Raw genomic sequence first — 19,823 nt, 5'->3', positions numbered from 1 at the left:
TCTCTCTCTCTCTCTCTCTCTCTCTCTCTCTCTCTCTAACCTTTACATACAAGTAGTAGAGATGTAAATAATGTAAACAAACAAAAAAACTAGTGATTCATTAATTTGGTTTGGCTTGTTAATGGCAAAATTATTTGGGATATATACTGGGATCAAAAGGTAAGTGTATGTGTTGGGGAACAAAAAATAAAATAAAATGGTAAGAGAGCTTATGGATAAGCTCGCTTTCGAAAACACTATACCACCAAGGAATCGGCAACGATTCGGTTTCGGCTTTAACCAGTTTGGCTTTGTCCAGACCAAACTAGTTAAGCCTTAAACGGTTTGGGAGGTTCCAAACTTGAACCGAACTGGTTCCTAAACTAGTTAAGGCTAACGAGTTTAACCAAGCCCATTAAGCCTTAACCGTTTTGGCCCAAATTAATTCAGTCGGTTCGAGCCATCCCAAACTGGTTAAAGGAGCCCAAGCCTAAACCGAACCTAAATGCCAAATCGTTTAAAAATGGTTTAGGGTTTGATTCATGCTTGAACTCAGCTGTTATCCATTCTTATTAGCACCATCAATCACCTTGTCACACTATCGAGTATTAATGGAAGAAAGTCACTTTGAGCTAAGGATTTATATTGTTACTTCATAGACTTCAAGAAAAGCTTTTGATATGGTACCCCATGAGCATCCTTAGAGACAAATGGAAGAACTCAACGTGCCAAATGAATATATGCTTGCGATTTCTCGAATCTATGAGAAGGTTATATATTATTTATGTATGGGTAATAAATTTTCAAAATTTTTCAATAGCATAATCGATGTTGAATAAGGATGCCCAATATATGCATTGATAAATTAGAACAAATTGTTAGCTAAGTTTGTAAAGGAAAAGGAGGAGTTGAAGAAGTTGCCATTGGGAATGTCATCATCATGCATTTTGTTATATGAGGATGACAATAGTACATTTTGAACACTTTGTCATTGATGATGGAGTTCTTGATGTTCTCACATTAGATATTCATTACTTTGGTAGCATGGTTCAAATTCTCAATTGCACTTCATTTGTTTCAACATGCGCCACTTTTCTTCTTCTATAACCTTGTCAACATTGTGGCCATAGCCAATACACAAGGTCATCATATTTTTAATGCAAAACCTCATTTGCCATCTTCCAAACAAAAACTCCTAAAACTCAATAGCCATCAAAATTTATATGGCAAAACCTTTTTGCCATCTTCCAAACATGAACTCCTCAAACTCTGAGCTGTTAACCTATAATTTTTTCAACACATTGCTCACATTTTATTGAGGCAAGGCATGCCTCACAAACACATCTTACAAAATAACCTTCCTAGTTGCTAGAAAAGATCCTCAAGAAGAATGACAGATCAATGACCGACCAAAACAAAGATGGTTGAATATTACAAAGTGTAACAGCACTCTGTCAAGAGATCTTTCGGAGAATTCTCCAACAAACTCATAATTACAAAGGAAGGTTTAAACTTCTGGTTCCTGATAAATGCATTCAAATCTGATGAAACTCCCCAAGTAACATAAACCTGGCCCTCTGGTCTTGAACATTAGCAACAAAGAATATCAGCAGAAAAGCTTACACATTTGTATGGGTGAGTTGGGCATTATTTAGATATGTAGCGATTGTAAACCTCGAAAAAAATCGGAGTCAGCCATAAATGTGCAGTCGTGAAAAGAAAGAGCAGGCAGCCACAAATACGAGAAATATAATGCTAGACATGGAAAAATGTAAAAAAGAAGCAATATGAAGCCACAGCCATGGCAGAATGATAAAAAAAACATCAAACAATCAAGATGCGCTAAATCTTGCGCATGCATTGAGTACCTTTGGGCTCCAACCATAATCACTACATACATAATGTCTAATACCCAAAGAGCCTCCTCTATTTAAAAGCACAAAAAAACAAATCCACAATTATCTACACTCTGGAGTCCTCAATAGGCATACAATGCAAAGAGAATAAAAAAATAGTAAAATTAAAAATCTAGCCACTCTTAAAGAAGAAAATTCATTCAAATTCAACAACAAAGTGCATCACACCACAGCAATTACAACAGCGGATGCTGCCCAAGACCCATGTGAAGGCTATCATATCCGGTTCTCGTTCCTAATCCCATTCCGGTTAGACCCATATTCAAGCCTTGTTGATTTGGAAGAGGTAATAAAGCACCAGCCGCACTTTGCGCTAACGCCATTTGCCTTTGGTAAGCTAACAGATCTGCAGTTGTGTATCCTTGAATGGGTAGCACTGGAAGAGGCAATGGTGCTGTTGTTGCTCCAGGTGGAGTTGGCTTTGTCCCCCAAGAGCACTATTATCAACAAAAAAACCAATTATAATGTCAGAAATCCTAGCAAAAACTCACATCTATCAGGATGTCTATCTCATATCCATGCCCCCTATAAATTTAGTGTCTTTTCTTCTAAAATTTCAAATTATATAGATTTTAGACAAAAAGAGAAAACAAAAAGCTTACAAAGACAGTTTTAGTTTTCACATGATAAGAGGAGAATTGGTTCATTGGTTATTGCTCTTAGAAGCCATCTTAGAAGCCATAAATTGACTCATTAGATTCCCCAAGATTTTTAGGATTTCATGGCTTTAGAGAAAGCAATGCTAGTAAAATAAGAAAATGGTGTCACCTGTGAGAATAATTTAATAGATTTATTAACTTTAAGATAAAACTACTAAAGCTTAGTGGTGTATGTACTGTGCCTACCTTGACAGATTTTCCACCTATAATTCTCCCATTTGCAGCTTGAATTGCAAAGGCAGCTTCTTCATGTGATCGATACCTCACAAAACCAAAGCCTTTCTCTCTTTGAACGCGCACATCTTCTATAACACCAGCTCCAAGCATATGGAATTGCCTATGAAGTTCACCTTGGGTCACCTGGAAAATAACAATGGCACCAGGTTAGTATTTTAAGAAAATATCGAATACTAACATCCTGTTGAACTTGAAAGAATTACATGGTACGTTACCTCATGTGCAAGATTGCCCACATATACAGTGGTATATTGGGAATTATTTTCAGGGGACTCTTTATCAGAATCTTCTCCTTCTTGGTGTGCTTCTGCAAAACAGAATAGAGTTATCATGAAAAAATCCATCATGGGAATTGGAGATCAAGTTTATTTCTTTTCTGAGGGCACCACGTAGGAAGAGAATCAAACAGATGAGATGTTCCAAGGGATTGTTCCAAATTCCAATCCGAAGGTGTTCGCATAGTAAATATGGTAATAAACATTAAGAAGCACTAAAACCATTAAAACTGTTAGACAATTTGAGATATGAGGTTAAAATTGTTAACTTCATTCAAAATTCATTTTTCAAATTTAGAAATCAGGTTGATAATTGAATATTAAATAAATGAATGAATGCGTGAATCAATCTCCATTGTAAGATTTTTTGAATGTTCAGATCTGAAAAATAAACAAGAACATCGATAGCGTAGCAATAACGTAACAGCAGAGCAGACATTCCAGTTGTGCAGGATAAATACAAATGGCATATGTAGCATTGCAGAAAATAACCTCAAGTTCACTATCAGGAAGCATTAATAGTATTTTAGAATTTTCCTAAATAACTGAATCCTTCCAGTTGAAAGTTTCAGATCTGCAAGATAAAAAATAATGGCATCGATAGCATAGCAATAATGTAACAGTAGAGCAGACATTCCAGTTGTGCTGGATAAATACAAATGGCGTACGTAGCATTGCAGAAAATAACCTCAAGTTCACTATCAGGAAGCATTACAACTATTTTAAAATTTCCCTAAAGGTTATCCAATTTACTCCAACAAATGTCTTCAGAATGAATGTAGAATCACTATTCTCCCCTCAAAATACATAGTTATTTAAGCAGCAAGCGGACAAACCAAAAGACAAGAAGGGAGGAGAAGCAGGAAGTCTTGGAACATGTGTAGATGTTGGATGTGATGCAGCTTATTGCTCAGATAATAGTAACTCATGGGTGACTCTCAGAAAATCTCTTCAAATATAAGATTTAGATAGCTATCATATAGAAGATATGCTAAGTTAACATACTAGATACTCCTGTAGTTCCACTTCTTATGCTATTTTCCTTTCATGCACCCTACCATTAAAATCTAATAAATTTCATATATATGAAGGGGATTGAGGCACCTACCGCTTGCTCCAAGAGGATGTGTCATTCCACCCGAAGCAACTTGGTCCTCATTTTGAACTTGCTCTTCGTTTTGACCAGGTATTGCTCCAGATTTGGTTGCCCAATTGCAACGTATTGCTCTACTACATAACCACTTCCCTGATTGAAATAGAATCAGGTTACTTAGAAAAAGCAAATTGATAAATTTCATTATATACTAAAAATGCAAGAAGAATGGGTTAAAATGTCCTACCAGTCATCTCATTAATTGCCCTGTCTGCATCCTGTAGAAATTCATTGGTTTTATGTGATCAGCACAACAAGATCTTACCAGATGCAGTATCAGCAGAAATAAGGTATGGCATCAAACCTGCTGATTTCTGAAAGAAACAAACCCAAATCCCCGTGATCTTCCAGTTCGCTGATCCCACATTACACGAGCATCCCTGAAACAAGATTGAAAGAAATTGAAACATTTACAAACTCCTAAAGATGAATGTGGAGGGCTTAAGTGCAGAGGAAATGAGTCTGTCTGTTTGACTGTATATGCCATTGTTTGTGGAGTTTTGCTTCATATCAAGGTTCCATCGGTAATATCAGGTATTGGTAAGAGAAAGTGTGGTCTAACAGTAAAAAAGACTGTCAGGACTATAGGCTATAGCAAGACAGGTGATCAAGAAATAAAAACTAGCCTCAGTCAGACCAAAAGAAAAAGTTTGAAATAACAAAATGAAGACAAGAATATATACAATTATTTTAAGAGAAAAATATAATCTGAGAATGATCATTATGAGATCCTTTATCATATTCTTCATGCAATGCATGTCCAACAGCAGAATGCCGACTCAAAGCTAATATTAGACCATATCAACTGCCTACTGCTATTGCCCATGTTCTATAGTTTGATAAGGTAGACTCTTCTCTAACCAGCAATGCTAGTTGCATTCCCTCTTAAGGACCCAACCCCTAGTATGCCTACCAACGATTCATCCCGAGTTTCCTATCTGTAATTTGTCCCTAGAAATCCTACCAATGAGTTGTCTTTAGCTTTCCTATTGACTAATAAATCAATACAAACCCTCTCTCGCAGCAAAAACACATGTAAATTAAAGTCTCCAGCACAGATTTTTCCCATTATAAACAGGAATTTCAAAAGCAGGCAACATAGAGAGTTTTTGAACTTACGAGCAGCTAGGAAACACACTAAAGAAAGTGAAAAGTGCAGCATCAGTGACATCAGCACTAAGATCACCCACAAATATATTGTAATGTCCTGCAAATCAAGAGAATGGTGTTGAAATTTAAAACTGCAAAACAAAACATAGCCAAACTACTAATGTTTTACAGAAATAAAGAGAACCTGTAGTATCTTCTCTTTGACCACTTGCATAAGCCCAATTAACTTTAATGGGTTGGCTGAAACTGCCATACAGTTGTTGACAAAAAATTCAAAAAATAATGTCAATTGGAGATGAGAAAATCAAGCCCGAGATTGAATACCATAAACAACTGCTAGAGTACTCACATTTGCCTCCCATTGAGTGTTAGAATAGCAGCAGCAGCAGCATGATGATCTATGTAATCTACAAAGCCATATGATGACTGAAAAGGCATAAAAAAAGATATAATTATCCTTCAAAAATGCTCTTAATAGGATAAAATAATCAACTTGCGGCTACAAAGGAGATATAGCACAGAAAGTTTACACTGGTTCAAAGGAGCATGGTTATGGCAAAAGTTCTCAGGCAGGCACACTTTTGAGATGAATGTATCATAAGATAAAATCAATCGTTGATAAATTTTCATCAATCAGGACAAATTGAAATCAGAGAGATTAAAGAAATAAATGAAGAAGCATTAGAACAAAAAATTCAAAAGCAAAAATATTATTCTAACCATTCAATATATGGAATTTATATAAATTTAAAAAAGAGAAGAATAAATATTTAAAAACAAGACAAATCTGAGTGTCGGCCTATATGTTGGGGTTCGTATGTTAAACATTCACATTGATAGAGCGTTCTACACTGAAAATAGTTTATAACCAACAAATTTTAGATACAGTGACTTCCAAACTAGCCATACCTTCTCTTTTCTGATGAGTTTACACCCTGCAAGGGGGCCTATGGCAGTAAAAACCTCAGCAAGAAGTGCTTCTGTCACTTTAGGGTGGATGTTGCCCACATACCTGCATGTACAAGGTGTATGATGGAAAAATATAAATAAGACTCCTCGTGGTAAGTAGAACGTAAAAAAATGATCTCTCTTAAAGGTGAGTTGACATGAGCTCCACTTTATATGGAAAACGTATTCCGACACATTAACTGGTATTAAGGCCTATTGGTTTACTGCTAATATGGGTGATATCTTTATATGGATATATAGATATAGCTGGAACATATAAGCAAACCTGTCGCTCAAAAAAACAAGGTAGAAAATTGTAAAGTAAAATAGAATCAAAAAAGAAAAATGAAGCTGCTGCTGGCAAACTCACACACTGCGGCATGAAGTAGCATCAAATCCTGGTGGTAGATTTCCACTGGGGATTGGCTCTATCTGCAAAAAATAGACCGGAAAAAATAGAAAAAAATAAAAAATGCAGACACAAAAAAATACTACACACAAAAAAGCTAACAAGGTTTGCTGATTCAAGATGGCCGATAAAAGAAGTACAGAAAGGAAAAATAAACCATCTCAGACAAACAAAACCCCCAATTCAAAATTACATGCAGCCTTCTTATGGTTTGAGCTCATCTGCTAGTTTCCATACTGAAAATGAAGTAGTCTTCAAATTCATGAGGCATTGAGATGTACATCATATTCTGTCACAATATATACAGCTAGGAATCAAACATATATCACAGCAAAAAAAACTTCAAAGTAGAAAACTATGATCTGATGAATATAAAGCCTTCTTTGGTTATTTATTGCTGTTTACTGATAAAACCCTGAACCATAATTCTATCATTTCTTCAGCAAAAAACTGCATTTTTTTCTTTGTGAAATAGTTCAAATGAAATTATTCCTATAATTCTCCTTTTCAATTATTGAGACACTAGTAAATTGGGTGCTTAGTTATTCCTAGTGATTTAATCAACCAGGGATCCGTGTGACTCATAATTTTTGGCAAGAGCTTCCTCTACGCTGCAAATGCAAAGCTTTTACATGTTTCAGTTTTCAGAAATATAAGAGTCTCGCATTATATATACAAAATATTTCTAGTTTTTAAAACAATGGAGATTATCAAGCCCTTAAAATCAAGATCGAGTATATATACTATTAACTCAAGAAGATATACAGCTTACATGAAGATATTATATATATGATAATTCATAAAGATCCATACAACTTATCAAAAAGATATATTAACGATGAGCAATACAAAAAAAAGAATCAAAATGAATAGTAAGAGAGAAAGAAATATATATATACTAATGTCTTTTACGGGGCCAAAATGGCTTCTCCATCCAACCAAGAGATTACCTCTTAAAATGTTGTCTCATCTTTTAACAGAGTCTGAGAGAAAAGAATCAAGATGAATTGTGTGTGAGAGAGAGAGAGAGAAAGAAATATGTATTAATTTCTTTTAAGGGGTCAAAATGGCCTATGCGACCAAACAAGGTAGATTACATCTTAAAATGTTGTCTCATCTTTTACTAACAAAGAGAGTCTGAGAGCAATAGAAGAGGCAGAAATACAGCCTGTCTGTCATGCTCTGCATCTGCATGACCATGTTGCAATGTGAAAATAATAAAGTTGGCGAATTAAGAATTTCAGGAAGATAAAAGTTGAAAATAATTATGTTTTTCAGGGTGGACGCATCTGTTCCCGATGCATTTCAAATATGACATGTTGCAAAACTACACAGCTAGGAATGCCAACAAGTGGCTTTTAAGAAGTCAATGAATGACACTTCAGGGAGAAGACCTCTAGTGATACACAGATACACTAAAGAATGCATACATGTGCACAAACTTAAAACAACTTATAGATGCAAGAGCTTGTAAGTAAACTTTTTAAGTGTTGAGTCAGAACATGAAGCCATGTAATTACAATGTTATAAGAAAGCTCTAAAAAATGTGCCTGTATCTCTTTGAGATTTTCTTTCATAATTCCAAAAAGTTAATACGTTTTTCGGTTTCAGAATTTATTCTTTTACTTTGCGATATTCCATTAGTTCCTTTCATATTCTGCCATCTTTCTTCGAGGAAAACATGAATATTTTCCAGTGCACTTTACTTCCATAACCTACAAATTTTAGACCTAAATGTAGAGTATTTCAACTCCAGTTCTTTCAAAGTTTGATCTTTCTTTGAGATCTTCCATCTTCCACCTTTGGTTCTCATTCATCTAGGGAATTTCTGAGTTTTCTTGGAAGAAAATATGTTTCATGATATACCTTCATGTACAATTTCAAGAGTTTGACACAAATAAAGACTCCTTCCATAAATTCTCATTTCTCTTGACGTATTCCATTATTTCAACTTTGTAATCTCTTGTGAATCTTTAAGAAAGAAAGATATATTAACATCTTTTAAGTGGCCAAAATGGCCTATAAGACCAAACAAGAGATTGCTTCACAAGTGTTGTCTCATCTTTGAGAACAAATCAACATAACTGTTACTAAGTAAAAAAAGGAAATAAGATAAAAAAAAGACCAAAGAATCTTGTAATCGGTACACGTAAGATTCTCAAGTCAGATATATTGTAATTTTTTACTTTGAAAGATCTCTAGCATAGGTTGATCCAGAATGGAGAGGTCTTCAAAGCGCAGGAAACACCTGTGATGGTGGGAGATAATGGCCTTTATCTTCCGATGACAAGGGTGGTAAGATCGTGGCCTGTGGGGTCAGGGCCTAAGAGAAGCATTTAATTTAGTTGAGGGAAAGAGAACAAAACAGAAGAGTGGAACTTTGCTTTGCACAAATCTTCCTGTATTTTAGTGGGAGGAAAGAAGAGAAAAATGGGAACGATGTATAGAAGAAGTTTACTTCACATGGATAAGCTCACTTTCTTTCAATTGAATGTGAGAGTATGGAAGTTTACTTCACAGGAACCAGTCTTTTTCGTTCAATTGAATCCAAGCAAAGAATGTGAGAGAGTACAGAAGTTTACTTCACGAATCACTCCCTTCTCTTTAACGTTCCTGATTCCTCAAGAGTCGTTTCATTATTATTATTTCTTGCCTTGATCTTCTAGATTCCCCGAAGAAAAGAAGAGAAAAATGAGGGATAGATGGGGCATACGGAAGTTAAATTTTCCACTATTGTTCTCAATCGTCTCTGTAGCTTTTCTCCATTTCCGGCCTTTCTTCTGTTTACCTTTCCTTTTCAAGGAGGAAAAAATAAATATGCAAGAGGAGCGAAGGAAAAATATGCTACTCCATCTCTACTAATAATCTTTTCTCCAGCAGTTCTTGGAGGTTTCGTTCTTAGTTGAAAACGAAAAAAAAAAGTAGTTTTTGTTGAAATCATAACAGAGAATTTCGAAATGTTGAGCAGAGACGGAATATTTTTTTAGCAGAGAAAACAAACGGATTAGAGTGGAGAGACATAGGAACCTGAGACATGGCTGCGAGAAGAGCGGGATGATAGAGAGCAGCAGCTTGCTGTTGAATCATGGCCTGTTGGATGATAGCCTGCTGTTGCTTGAGAAGATGTTGCTGCTGCTGAAGCTGAAGCTGAATCTGCTGATGAGTCAGGTGCTGCTGTTGGTGCTGCTGCTGCTGCTGCTGCTGCTGCTGTTGATCTCGTCCACTTGAAGAGGAAGAAGAAGTGGAAGAAGGATTAACGGCGAACATGGCGATGGCGATGGCGATGATCGACAGACGGGAGGGAGGGAGGAAGGAAAGAAGGAGAAAGAAAGAGAAAGAATGGAAAGAAGGAAGAGGGAAGAAAGCTCTTCTTCTGCTTCTTCTTCTTCTTCTTCTTCTTCTTCTGCTTCTTCTGCTTCTTCTGCTGCTGCTTCTTCTTCTTCTTTTTCTTCTTCTTTGTTTTCCTTCCTTTTCAGAGCAGAAACAAGAAAACAAGAGAAAGAAATGTAAATGCAGTGAAATTATTAAAGAAGAAGAAGAAGAAGAAGAAGAAGAAATAAAAAGAAAGAAAGAAAAGAAGATGAATGAATGAATGAATGAAGAAGAAGAATGAATGAATGAAAGAAGAGGCGGGCGAGCGGACATGCCGGGCTCGGGCCCATCGTGTTTTGCTCCGTCTGCCCGTTACTCTGTGACCCCGTGCTTTTAATCAATAGTTCTCTGTTGATCTCTCTCTCTCTCTCTCTCTCTCTCTCTCTCTCTCTCTCTCTCGGAGAAAAAGCTTTCCCGGAACCCGTCATCTCGGACATACCCCACCCGAGAATCAATTCCCCCCCTCCTCTAGAACAACACACTCCCAAACCTACTGGTGAGCAGGAACTGCTACGATTTTGTCCGATGGGCTATGGTCTGGTAATAGTGGTGTTGGTGTTTTTTATTTGTGCTTTTTCTTCTGATGCTACTCTAAGAAACATCGTCGACATTGGCATCATCCTCAGAAGGAAGAGTTATGGTGACCATATTGGTTATGGTCTTGACGATAGTGAAAACTTCTCCGAAAGAGAGGGAGAGAGTAGGCATCGATTTCTTTCAGGCCCGATGGCTAGGATGGTTTGGAGGTATAATCAATTTAGTGTGGATGTCTCTAACTGGAGTAAACCTATCTTCCTTCAGCTGGGTTTTTGCATATATGGAGAACAATGAATCAATGCCTCATTTCCAAATTATTTTTGAGTTCTTCGGGTATTGGGGGCTATGTTTCAGTTGGAATATATGGTAATGCCTTCACTTTTGATTTGCAAATTAGGGTGAGAAAATATGGTGTAAAGTTAAAAAGACTTCTTTTGTGGCAATTGTCAGTGTTTGAGAAGTCACAAAATCTCAACTATGAAGAGAGAGAACTTTGCAAGGTCACATATCATCATATTCGCCATGTGAATTGGTGTGTAGGGTGGCATTGAGTTTGGAGTTGTAGTAGTATTTAGTCATGGTGGTGTTTTCTTTCTTTCATAATGAAAGCCATTATTTTAGAGAGAAAGAAAGAATAGAATAGATGTTTTATTGTCCATGACAATGCCAAATTTGACCTATGGAACCGAATCAACATATCATCTTGCATATATTCCTTCCTGGGGGATTACTTCTCTGCAATAAAAACTCTCTATGTGAAAATAATGCACACATATATTTGTTCACCATCTTAACATACATACATACATACATACATACATATACATATATATTAGGGAGAGAGAGAGAGAGAGAGAGATTCTATTATCATCTTCGAATGTCAAATATGACCTATGCAACCAAAAAATACAACATTTTCATGTAATACATGTGAAAGTGAGTACTTAATGACTCTCTCTCTCTCTCTATTGGATAATCTAAACTTAGTTTGTAAGTTTATTTAAATACACGAATATATGGGAAAAGTTCAGTGTAAATACCCTTGTGTTGGTTCATGATTTGAATTCCCCTAAAGAAGTAGCATTAACATTAGAAGGAAGGGTTATAGTGACTATGGCTACGATGATGGCAATTATGGCCTCTTCTTGGACATATAAAAGTTGGTCGTACAGACAAGGAAAGAGATTAAGACTTGATTGTTGTAGCTTAGTTTGTGAGGTTGTTTGTTGAAATCAAAAGCTCTCTTATAAATCACACACACACACAAATGGATGTAACTAAGTTGGTAAGGTTGTTTTGTAGAAATCAAAAGATCTAATAAGTCTCTCTCTTTCGCACACACGGGGATGTAGTTAAGTGGGTAAGGTTGTTCAATTGAAACCAAAAAGTAATGCTTTAACTCCTACTTTCCACAATGGCATCTACTACATTAAGAAAATACGATATAGTGTAATAATGGTATAATAGAGAGGTGTGACCCCAAGGCTTGGGCTTAGTAGGGTAAGGTAATCACAACTCGCACAGACACATACACAGATAGATGGATGGATGGATGGATGGATTCTATTATCATGTTCAGAGGTCAAATATGACCTATGAGACCAACTTGAGAGAGAGAGAGAGAGAGAGAGAGAGAGAGAGTATTGTTTATCAATTGGTGAGGTTGTCTAGCAAACCCAATTTGTCATAGCTTAGTCCGTAAGGTTGTTCTTCAATGTTGTCCATTAAAGTAGCACATATGTACAAGCCCTTCCCTCTTAACGATTATACATATTTAAAGCCTAAAGGACACTCAACAAACATGAAAGAAAATAAAAAGCCTCTAAACCTTTAATAGACATAAGTTGTTTCAAAGACATATAGAGAGCATATAGCAATCTACATGAAATATTCCAATTGAACAATAAACAATAGTGAAGGCATATAACACGGTTTATTGTATCATGGAAATAATAGAGAGCATATAGCAATCTACATGAAATATTGTCGTTGTTATTGAACTTGTTCACTTGATAAGGAGGATGGGTTATGGTGGATATAGTGATGGATTTAACTAGGATTAACATAAGAATGCTATGTGCAAAGAAGGGAAAAAACTTGCAATGATACCATGAATTATGACAAGTTTTTTTTAAAAGATATACGCGTAGTTTAAAATGTTGGAAAGGTTAAATAGTGTGATTGAGGAAATATATATATATATGTATGTATGTATGTATGTATGAAATGTATTGTTAATCTTGGACAATCAAAGAAGGAACAAATAAGACAAACATGGTGATCATTGATGACGGTCTCTTCTAGTGTATGAATCATTGATTCGAAGGAGAAGAAGAATCAATGAATTGATGAATAATGGAAGGAAGAACAAAGCCCCTTCTTAGAAAAAGAATGAAAGATTTCTTTAAACTTCCTAGATGCCATATTCAAATGTTAGTGTTCATAAAGCTTAAAGGAAAAAAGTTTCTAAAACATATCAAATCATAGAAAATGGTAATGTTGTATTATCGACCAAAAACACGTTTCCATCTTGAAATGGGCAACATTTTGTCTAAAAGGAAACCTTTTGAATGTTTCCTAAGATTCTGCAAAATATTGCATGTTTCTCATTAGCTTGCCTAGAGCACACAAAGAGTCTTTATGGGAATACCCACAAGAAAAGTAGAAGTATTAATGTGGGGATCGTCAACAATAGCATACTTTAACTTTCATAAATACACCAATGACCTCCAATGACCAAAACACCAACTAGAACATGAAAAAGACATTCTTACAAATACATCGTGTACACACGTATAATAAAAAAATTACAATTTCTCAATGTAGTTACCTTCTATATATCATCATTGAAGCCAACCCTGTTACTAACATTGTTTCGATTTGTATCCCATCAAAATACTTATTGGTTTCATATTCTTCATCATCGTCATCTATCCACTCCATGCAATCATCTTCGTAAGTTGAACTAAAATAAAAAACACACCTGATCACAACATCAATTAAGAAATATGTTTGTATTAATTAAATAGATAATAACTAATTAACAAACATATCAAGTATTGAATTAAACATATAATTAAATAAAAATGGAAATATATATATCTTAACTAATTAGTGTACAAAATCTACATGGAGGAAAGTGGCTCGTAATGATGGAATGAGAGTCAGAGCATGATGACCAAAAGCTAGACCAAAAGTTGGGGCACCCAAACGCTCTGTTTACATGAGAAATCTTGCACATTTCTTTTTATTGAAAATGGTAAAAGGTCCCTTTTACATTAACGAGCTCGTTGGGGGTTACAATTGCCGTCTAATTGAGGGCAATTACCCACAAATTACTGTATTGCCATGTAATAAATTTACATATGAGCATGTTTCTTGTATACCTTTGATTTATGAACAATATTCTAGATTGCAAAATGTTATGTCTCATTTGGGTATTAAAGCCAAAGCAAATGACATTATTCCCCTTACTATTAATTGATCTACGTTATTCTCATTGATTGTAGTATTGCTTCTCCTTTGGATGGTCATTCTTGCTTTATTTGAGTTCTATCGAGACATTTGAGTCTAGCTACCAACCCCCTTGACCAACACTAATACACCCATGATTATAAGGCTTAACTTCCATCTTCCCTATCTCAAAATAGTTAGAGTTATGGATTACTCTTGTTTGCTTGTGTTGAAGAGCAAACCACCCAATGATGCTAACCATAGATGGGTTGGGGTTTTTTCAAGATTGGAAGTACTCTTGGCTGTGAAGGGGTATTCAAATGATAAGACATACTGGTTGTTTGAGGTGGATGAAACAAACCAATTGTCTCAGTCAGGGGAAATGGTGATAGATTACCCCTATGCTATTGATCACAAGATAAGGGTCATTGGATATGCCGACCGTAAAGGGTATATTGATCCAATGATAGAGGAAATAAAGCCACGTTGGAAGTTGTGGGTGTTAGCTAAAAAACCGATATTCAGATTAGATTGGGTACCTAATTGATTATCAGTGAACAAATCCTTACACGAGTAACAAGTTCAATTTCTTCCAATATTTTGTACAGTTGGGAAGACATGTACTTTTAGATACACGTGATGTGTTGCCGCCTGCATCTCAATATTGGAATCAACAAGGTATTACTCCCCAGTTCCTTGCAAATTTATGGGCTATCTTATGGGCAAGAAAACAGCCACACAAAATATTGCATGTACAATGGTTAGTTGTACACTAGGCCTTGGCGGTAGGCACATGGTTGCATAGGATGGGAGTATCTTCTGGTTGTACTCGATGTCAATTACAAATGGAAACTCAAAAACATTGTTTATGGGAATGCATTGAGTCTCAACAAATATGACAACGACTCCTTAGAGTTTTTGCTAATTATTTTCCCCCATTGGTTTTCACTTGGGGCATGGTGGTTTGGACATCACTTGTCTATGATGTGTTCCATTATGACAATGAATCTATGGACCATGGGTTTTACACTAAATATGGAAGTGTTCATACATTACCAGTGTTGTCATTACAGTTTTCAGGAGTAAGGAAGGAAGTCCAACCAATATGGGAGATACTGAATAGTACCATTGTATATCACATTTGGAAGGCTCGGTGCTCTCTAATTTTTCATCAACTTAAAACACCACCTTGTGAAGTGGTTTCAAACATTTTGTTAGACATAGTTCACACTTTGAAGGGTCAATGGAATGGTATAGTTGGAGACTCAGAGGCTAAAATTGCTCAACGAAGTGAGTTTCTTATTATCTGGACAGCTACTCCGTTCATGACATCCAATTATGGCACTCCTTATTGGCATTTTCGACCGCTGAAATGGTTGTTTCCCCCACCGATCACATAGAGGTTTTAAAATCTTGTAAATTGTTTATACTAATGGCAGGATATCTTTAAAGAAGAAGAAGAAGCAAAGCGCCATGGTTGGCCCTATCTCAAAATAGTTAGAGCTACGGATTACTCTTGCTTGCTTGTGTCAGAGAGCAAATCTCCACAGTTGGCCATATACTCCCATGTAACATTAATATCATGAATACTACATGTGGAAATATGGGAAGGGTGAACAAACACCTTTTTAGGTGTATGTGGTCTATGTCTTAGGTTCAACATATTTCCCTTGAGTGTAAGATTTGGCGTTTATCTTCCCTAGCTCCGAGTACTTATACTTAGTGATTACCATTGCTTGCTTTTGTTGAAGAGCAAAGATTTGCTATCAACCAATGTGTACTACTATGCAAACAACAATGTTAAAGTATTTATGTGGAAAGACGGAGAGAGTGGACAAATACCAACTCTTGCTAGGTGTATGTCTTTGATTTAACATAAAAAAAAAGTCTTCAACAAAAAACCTTCGAGTGTGCATGATCTTCATAGGAGCGGGGCTAGAGGGCAATGATCTGTGCATGATGTGAAGATGTGTCCTTGGAAAAGCTCTTGACATGACTTTGAATGTTGATTGATCACATGTAATAATGAAATTGGCATCGCTATTGTGAAGAATGGAGTGATCCATGGTTGGAGCAAGCATATCTAGGGTTAAACCAATTCATACGAAGATTTAATATTGGATGAGAATGTGAAATTAAAGTATTGTCCACAAATGGATAGTTGTACATATCTATTTCAACCAATTTTTGAGCTCAAGTAGATAAATGTGAAGAAGTATTATGGAGCATCCAACACAAAAGTATGAATAAGCAGAAATGAAGATCTAGATGTTGTGAGAATTCAAGCAACCAAATAATGCAAATGTCAATAATTAAGAAGAAGGAGTTTACGAAAAAAGAAATATGGATTTTTGCAAACAAGTGCTTGCGGCGTGGCATGGTGCTTTAACAAGAGACTCCTTAGATGACAATGCACCTCTTGAGTTAGTTATTAAGGTTAATAACATCTTATGTTGAACGAACATTATTTTAGAGAGTTGAGGTTGTCAAATCAATGCTAGTCTATTACAAGAACATGACCTTATCTCTCCCTTATATATATTTACCACGTGCTTTTTAAAGTTGGCAAAATGGTACCAATTCCAACTTTATATAAGTTGTAGTGAGCGAAATTTCCTAATAAGATAATATGATATCAACCCAATAAATAAAGATTCATATAATAGTTTGTCATATGACTTAATGCCTACCTAAAAAATGTACAAAGATATATAATATTTTGTCATGGCTTAACATCTTGATATGATTCCATCACTTTTATATTATAAACACGACATGATCAAGAGATATTTGGCAGACAAAACGCATGCTTCGTACTTTTGTAGTCCAAATAGAGGAAACGAGAATGTTAATACTTAACATTGTTTCCGCAAATTTTGATTTAATAGAAGACGATGTCTCAAAAGAACAAATCATTTTAATAGTGGATTAAAAAACGAGATGCATATTGATGTATTTCCCGATTAAAAAATTAGAAACATTGGAATGTGTGTTTCTATTTTCATTTGTTGGATTCAATCCTAAAAGGGTGAAGGAGATTGACCAAGACTTTGTATGACATTGGTTCCCACGTTTGACAGTGCCAAGTCTTGGATAAGTTTTCGAGAGGTTGATCTTCGATTAGCACATAACGATTGCAAACTAACACCTGACATAACCACAAAGTATGACATGATGAAGATATTATGTTCATCCACAAGCAAAAAGAATACAAGCTATATGCATACATATTACCCTCTTATTCCCCTTTTTGTAAAAAAGCCCAAAGAACTTGCATGTAAAAACTTTACCTTCTTCATTTGCAAGCTTGGTGAAGAGCTCGACAATATTCTGACATTGGTCTAAACAAAAGCTCGAACAAATGGACTGTTGGAGGTCATATTCTCCTAGGAAATCGGACGAGAGGCCAACTGACATTCTGCTCAGTCCACACCCTTTTATGCATTCATCATCTTCGATCCATGAATTGAATCGATCCGTGACGATCTTAGATGTCTGCCAAAATCAACACCAACGAATGGATTACTACATGGGTCAACGTGGTTTCTTGTTTTCTTTAACGGTCACACACACACACACACATGCGTGCATGCATACACACACACATACATGCATGCATGCATACACACACACGCGCGCACATACATGCAAACATACACACACACATACATGCACACACACATATATATAGACATAAATACATGCACACATATAGACATACATACGTGCACACATATAGACATAAATACGTGCACACATATAGACATACATACATGCACACACACACACATACATACATACATACATACATACATGCATACATACATACATACATACATACATACATACATACATACATACATACATACATACATACATACATACATACATACATACATACATACATACATACACACACACACACATACATACACACATACATACATACATAATACATACATACACACACACACACACACACATACATACACACACACATACATACATACATAATACATACATAATACATACATAACATTACATAACATTACATACCTGGCATTCCAATTGGATGGACCCATCCTTGAGGATGTTGGTCTCTAGGACACAACGCTCCCCTTGGGTGGACACCCCAAAGGCACACCTCTCCACGCCAACATCCTCGCATAGGAAGACATCACCCTTGTTGGGCCCTCCTACACACACACACACACACACACACACACACAAACAAAAGCCACCATCAATATAATGACCATGACCATGATGACCATGACCATGACCATGATAGTGGTCTTGACCGTGACCATGGCCATTGGCTTATCCATTTTCATGCTCGTGTGCTTCCTTCACACACATTTTGAATAGCAGATTTCATGTTGTGGGGTTTCCAGGGAATGGAGGGATTGATTCCCTAGCATGTTGGATTAATTAACCCTAATCATATTTCATTATACACATAAATGCGCGTGTGTGAGCATGGGGGGTGTTACTACCTGCTGCAGCAGAGGGGTCGATGAAGAGGATGGAGATGATGAGGAGGAGGATGAAGAGGTAGCGAGTCATCCTCTGATCTCTTAGAGTGTGATTAATTCCTCTGCTATTGCGAGAGAGAGAGAGAGAGAGAGAATGAGAATGAGAATGAAAAGGAGAATGAGAATGAGAATCAGAAGGAGGAGCGGGAGAGACAGAGAAGGAAAGAATCGGATGCGACGGGACGAGATCAGAAGAGGCGCGACACACACACACACACACACCTAAGAGTTTAATTATTAACTAATCGATTAATAATCCAGTTAATTAATTAGATTGATTAATAAATCTAATTTAAGTAACTCAATTGATTCGATGAAAATGAATGGACAATGGGCAACCCACATTAGCATAGGGTCGAATATTTCCAAGGTGTGTGTGTCTAAGTGGGCGGACACGTTCACTATGTCGTGAATGCTCTCGGGCGTGTGCGTCATTCACTCACGAGGGCTAACATACAAAGGTTCTCTCCCCTAGGCCGCCACTAGGACCAATCTACGACATTTCTCTTGCCGAGTAGACCACCACTAGGACCAACGTACGCCAATTCTCTCGCCTAGTTGACCACCACAAGGACCAACCTGCGACAATTCTCTTGCCTAGTAGACCACCACAAGGACCAACCTACGACAATTCTCTCCCCTGTTTTGCCTTATATTATACGATACCTTCCCACCGAAGGCTAGTGCATTCGCGAGGCCCAATGTTTGACAATGATCGTCTCTCGCCTTTCCCTCTACTTTGTCCTACATATGACAATCTCTCTATGCTTGGCCGGGCCCCCTGTCCTGTGGTGGACATTAAAATATATCTATCTATCTATCTACCCCACATATATCAATGAATTCATCTTTCTATCTTCAACATTTGTCGTGTAGGTTTTCTAGGACCTCGTAGAATCACCACCCTTCGTGGCCCTTATATTTGCTTAGATTGGCTAGGGTTAATTTGGGCACATCATCTAACAAATTCTTCATGAGGAATGGTGCATCGACGGTTAGTCATGAAGTGCAATGTTTTGCAAATGTCATCCATTGTGATTTGAAATTGCATGGAGTTTTCATCCTTGAACTCCCACATTGTCACTTGCTCGGTCTTTGGGTTGTATCCTTCTAGGAAACGTTGGAGTAGCTTCGGAAGGACGTTCCATGCATCGATGCTGAGAAAAAATCGGAGCTCGAGTTTTGGGAGTATGTCAAATACCATTGGCTCTTGGTAATTTAACAGCATGGCGGCATTTAG

The 19,823-nt window shown here is 36.6% G+C and overlaps 2 protein-coding genes across 2 annotated transcripts; both read right to left on the bottom strand.

Annotated features, from left to right (window-relative positions):
* Window positions 1-1,978: 1,978 nt before the first annotated feature.
* On the bottom strand, window positions 1,979-10,179 carry LOC147850060 (oligouridylate-binding protein 1-like). The gene is made up of 12 exons (XM_087337017.1): window positions 9,714-10,179; window positions 6,648-6,709; window positions 6,239-6,341; window positions 5,679-5,755; window positions 5,514-5,575; window positions 5,339-5,426; window positions 4,524-4,599; window positions 4,407-4,437; window positions 4,175-4,312; window positions 3,007-3,098; window positions 2,741-2,914; window positions 1,979-2,332 (listed from the first exon to the last, which is right to left on the bottom strand). The coding sequence occupies exons 1-12, from the start codon at window positions 9,951-9,953 to the stop codon at window positions 2,072-2,074; spliced, it is 1,404 nt and encodes a 467-aa protein (XP_087193143.1). The 5' UTR covers window positions 9,954-10,179; the 3' UTR covers window positions 1,979-2,071.
* A 6,717-nt stretch (window positions 10,180-16,896) lies between these two features.
* Window positions 16,897-18,614, bottom strand: LOC147850059 (uncharacterized). Its single transcript, XM_087336997.1, has 4 exons — window positions 18,545-18,614; window positions 18,105-18,241; window positions 17,339-17,543; window positions 16,897-17,196 (listed from the first exon to the last, which is right to left on the bottom strand). Exons 1-4 carry the CDS (start codon window positions 18,612-18,614, stop codon window positions 17,069-17,071), a joined length of 540 nt encoding a protein of 179 aa, XP_087193123.1. The 3' UTR covers window positions 16,897-17,068.
* Between the last annotated feature and the right edge of the window lie 1,209 nt (window positions 18,615-19,823).

This window comes from Azolla caroliniana, unplaced genomic scaffold, assembly GCF_043228905.1.
Source record: "Azolla caroliniana isolate FFs.n. ecotype wild unplaced genomic scaffold, voAzoCaro1.0.p SCAF_22, whole genome shotgun sequence".
Classification (NCBI taxonomy): domain Eukaryota; kingdom Viridiplantae; phylum Streptophyta; class Polypodiopsida; order Salviniales; family Salviniaceae; genus Azolla; species Azolla caroliniana.
Note: the sequence above shows the minus strand (reverse complement) of the source record. Positions and strands in the feature narration are given on the sequence as shown.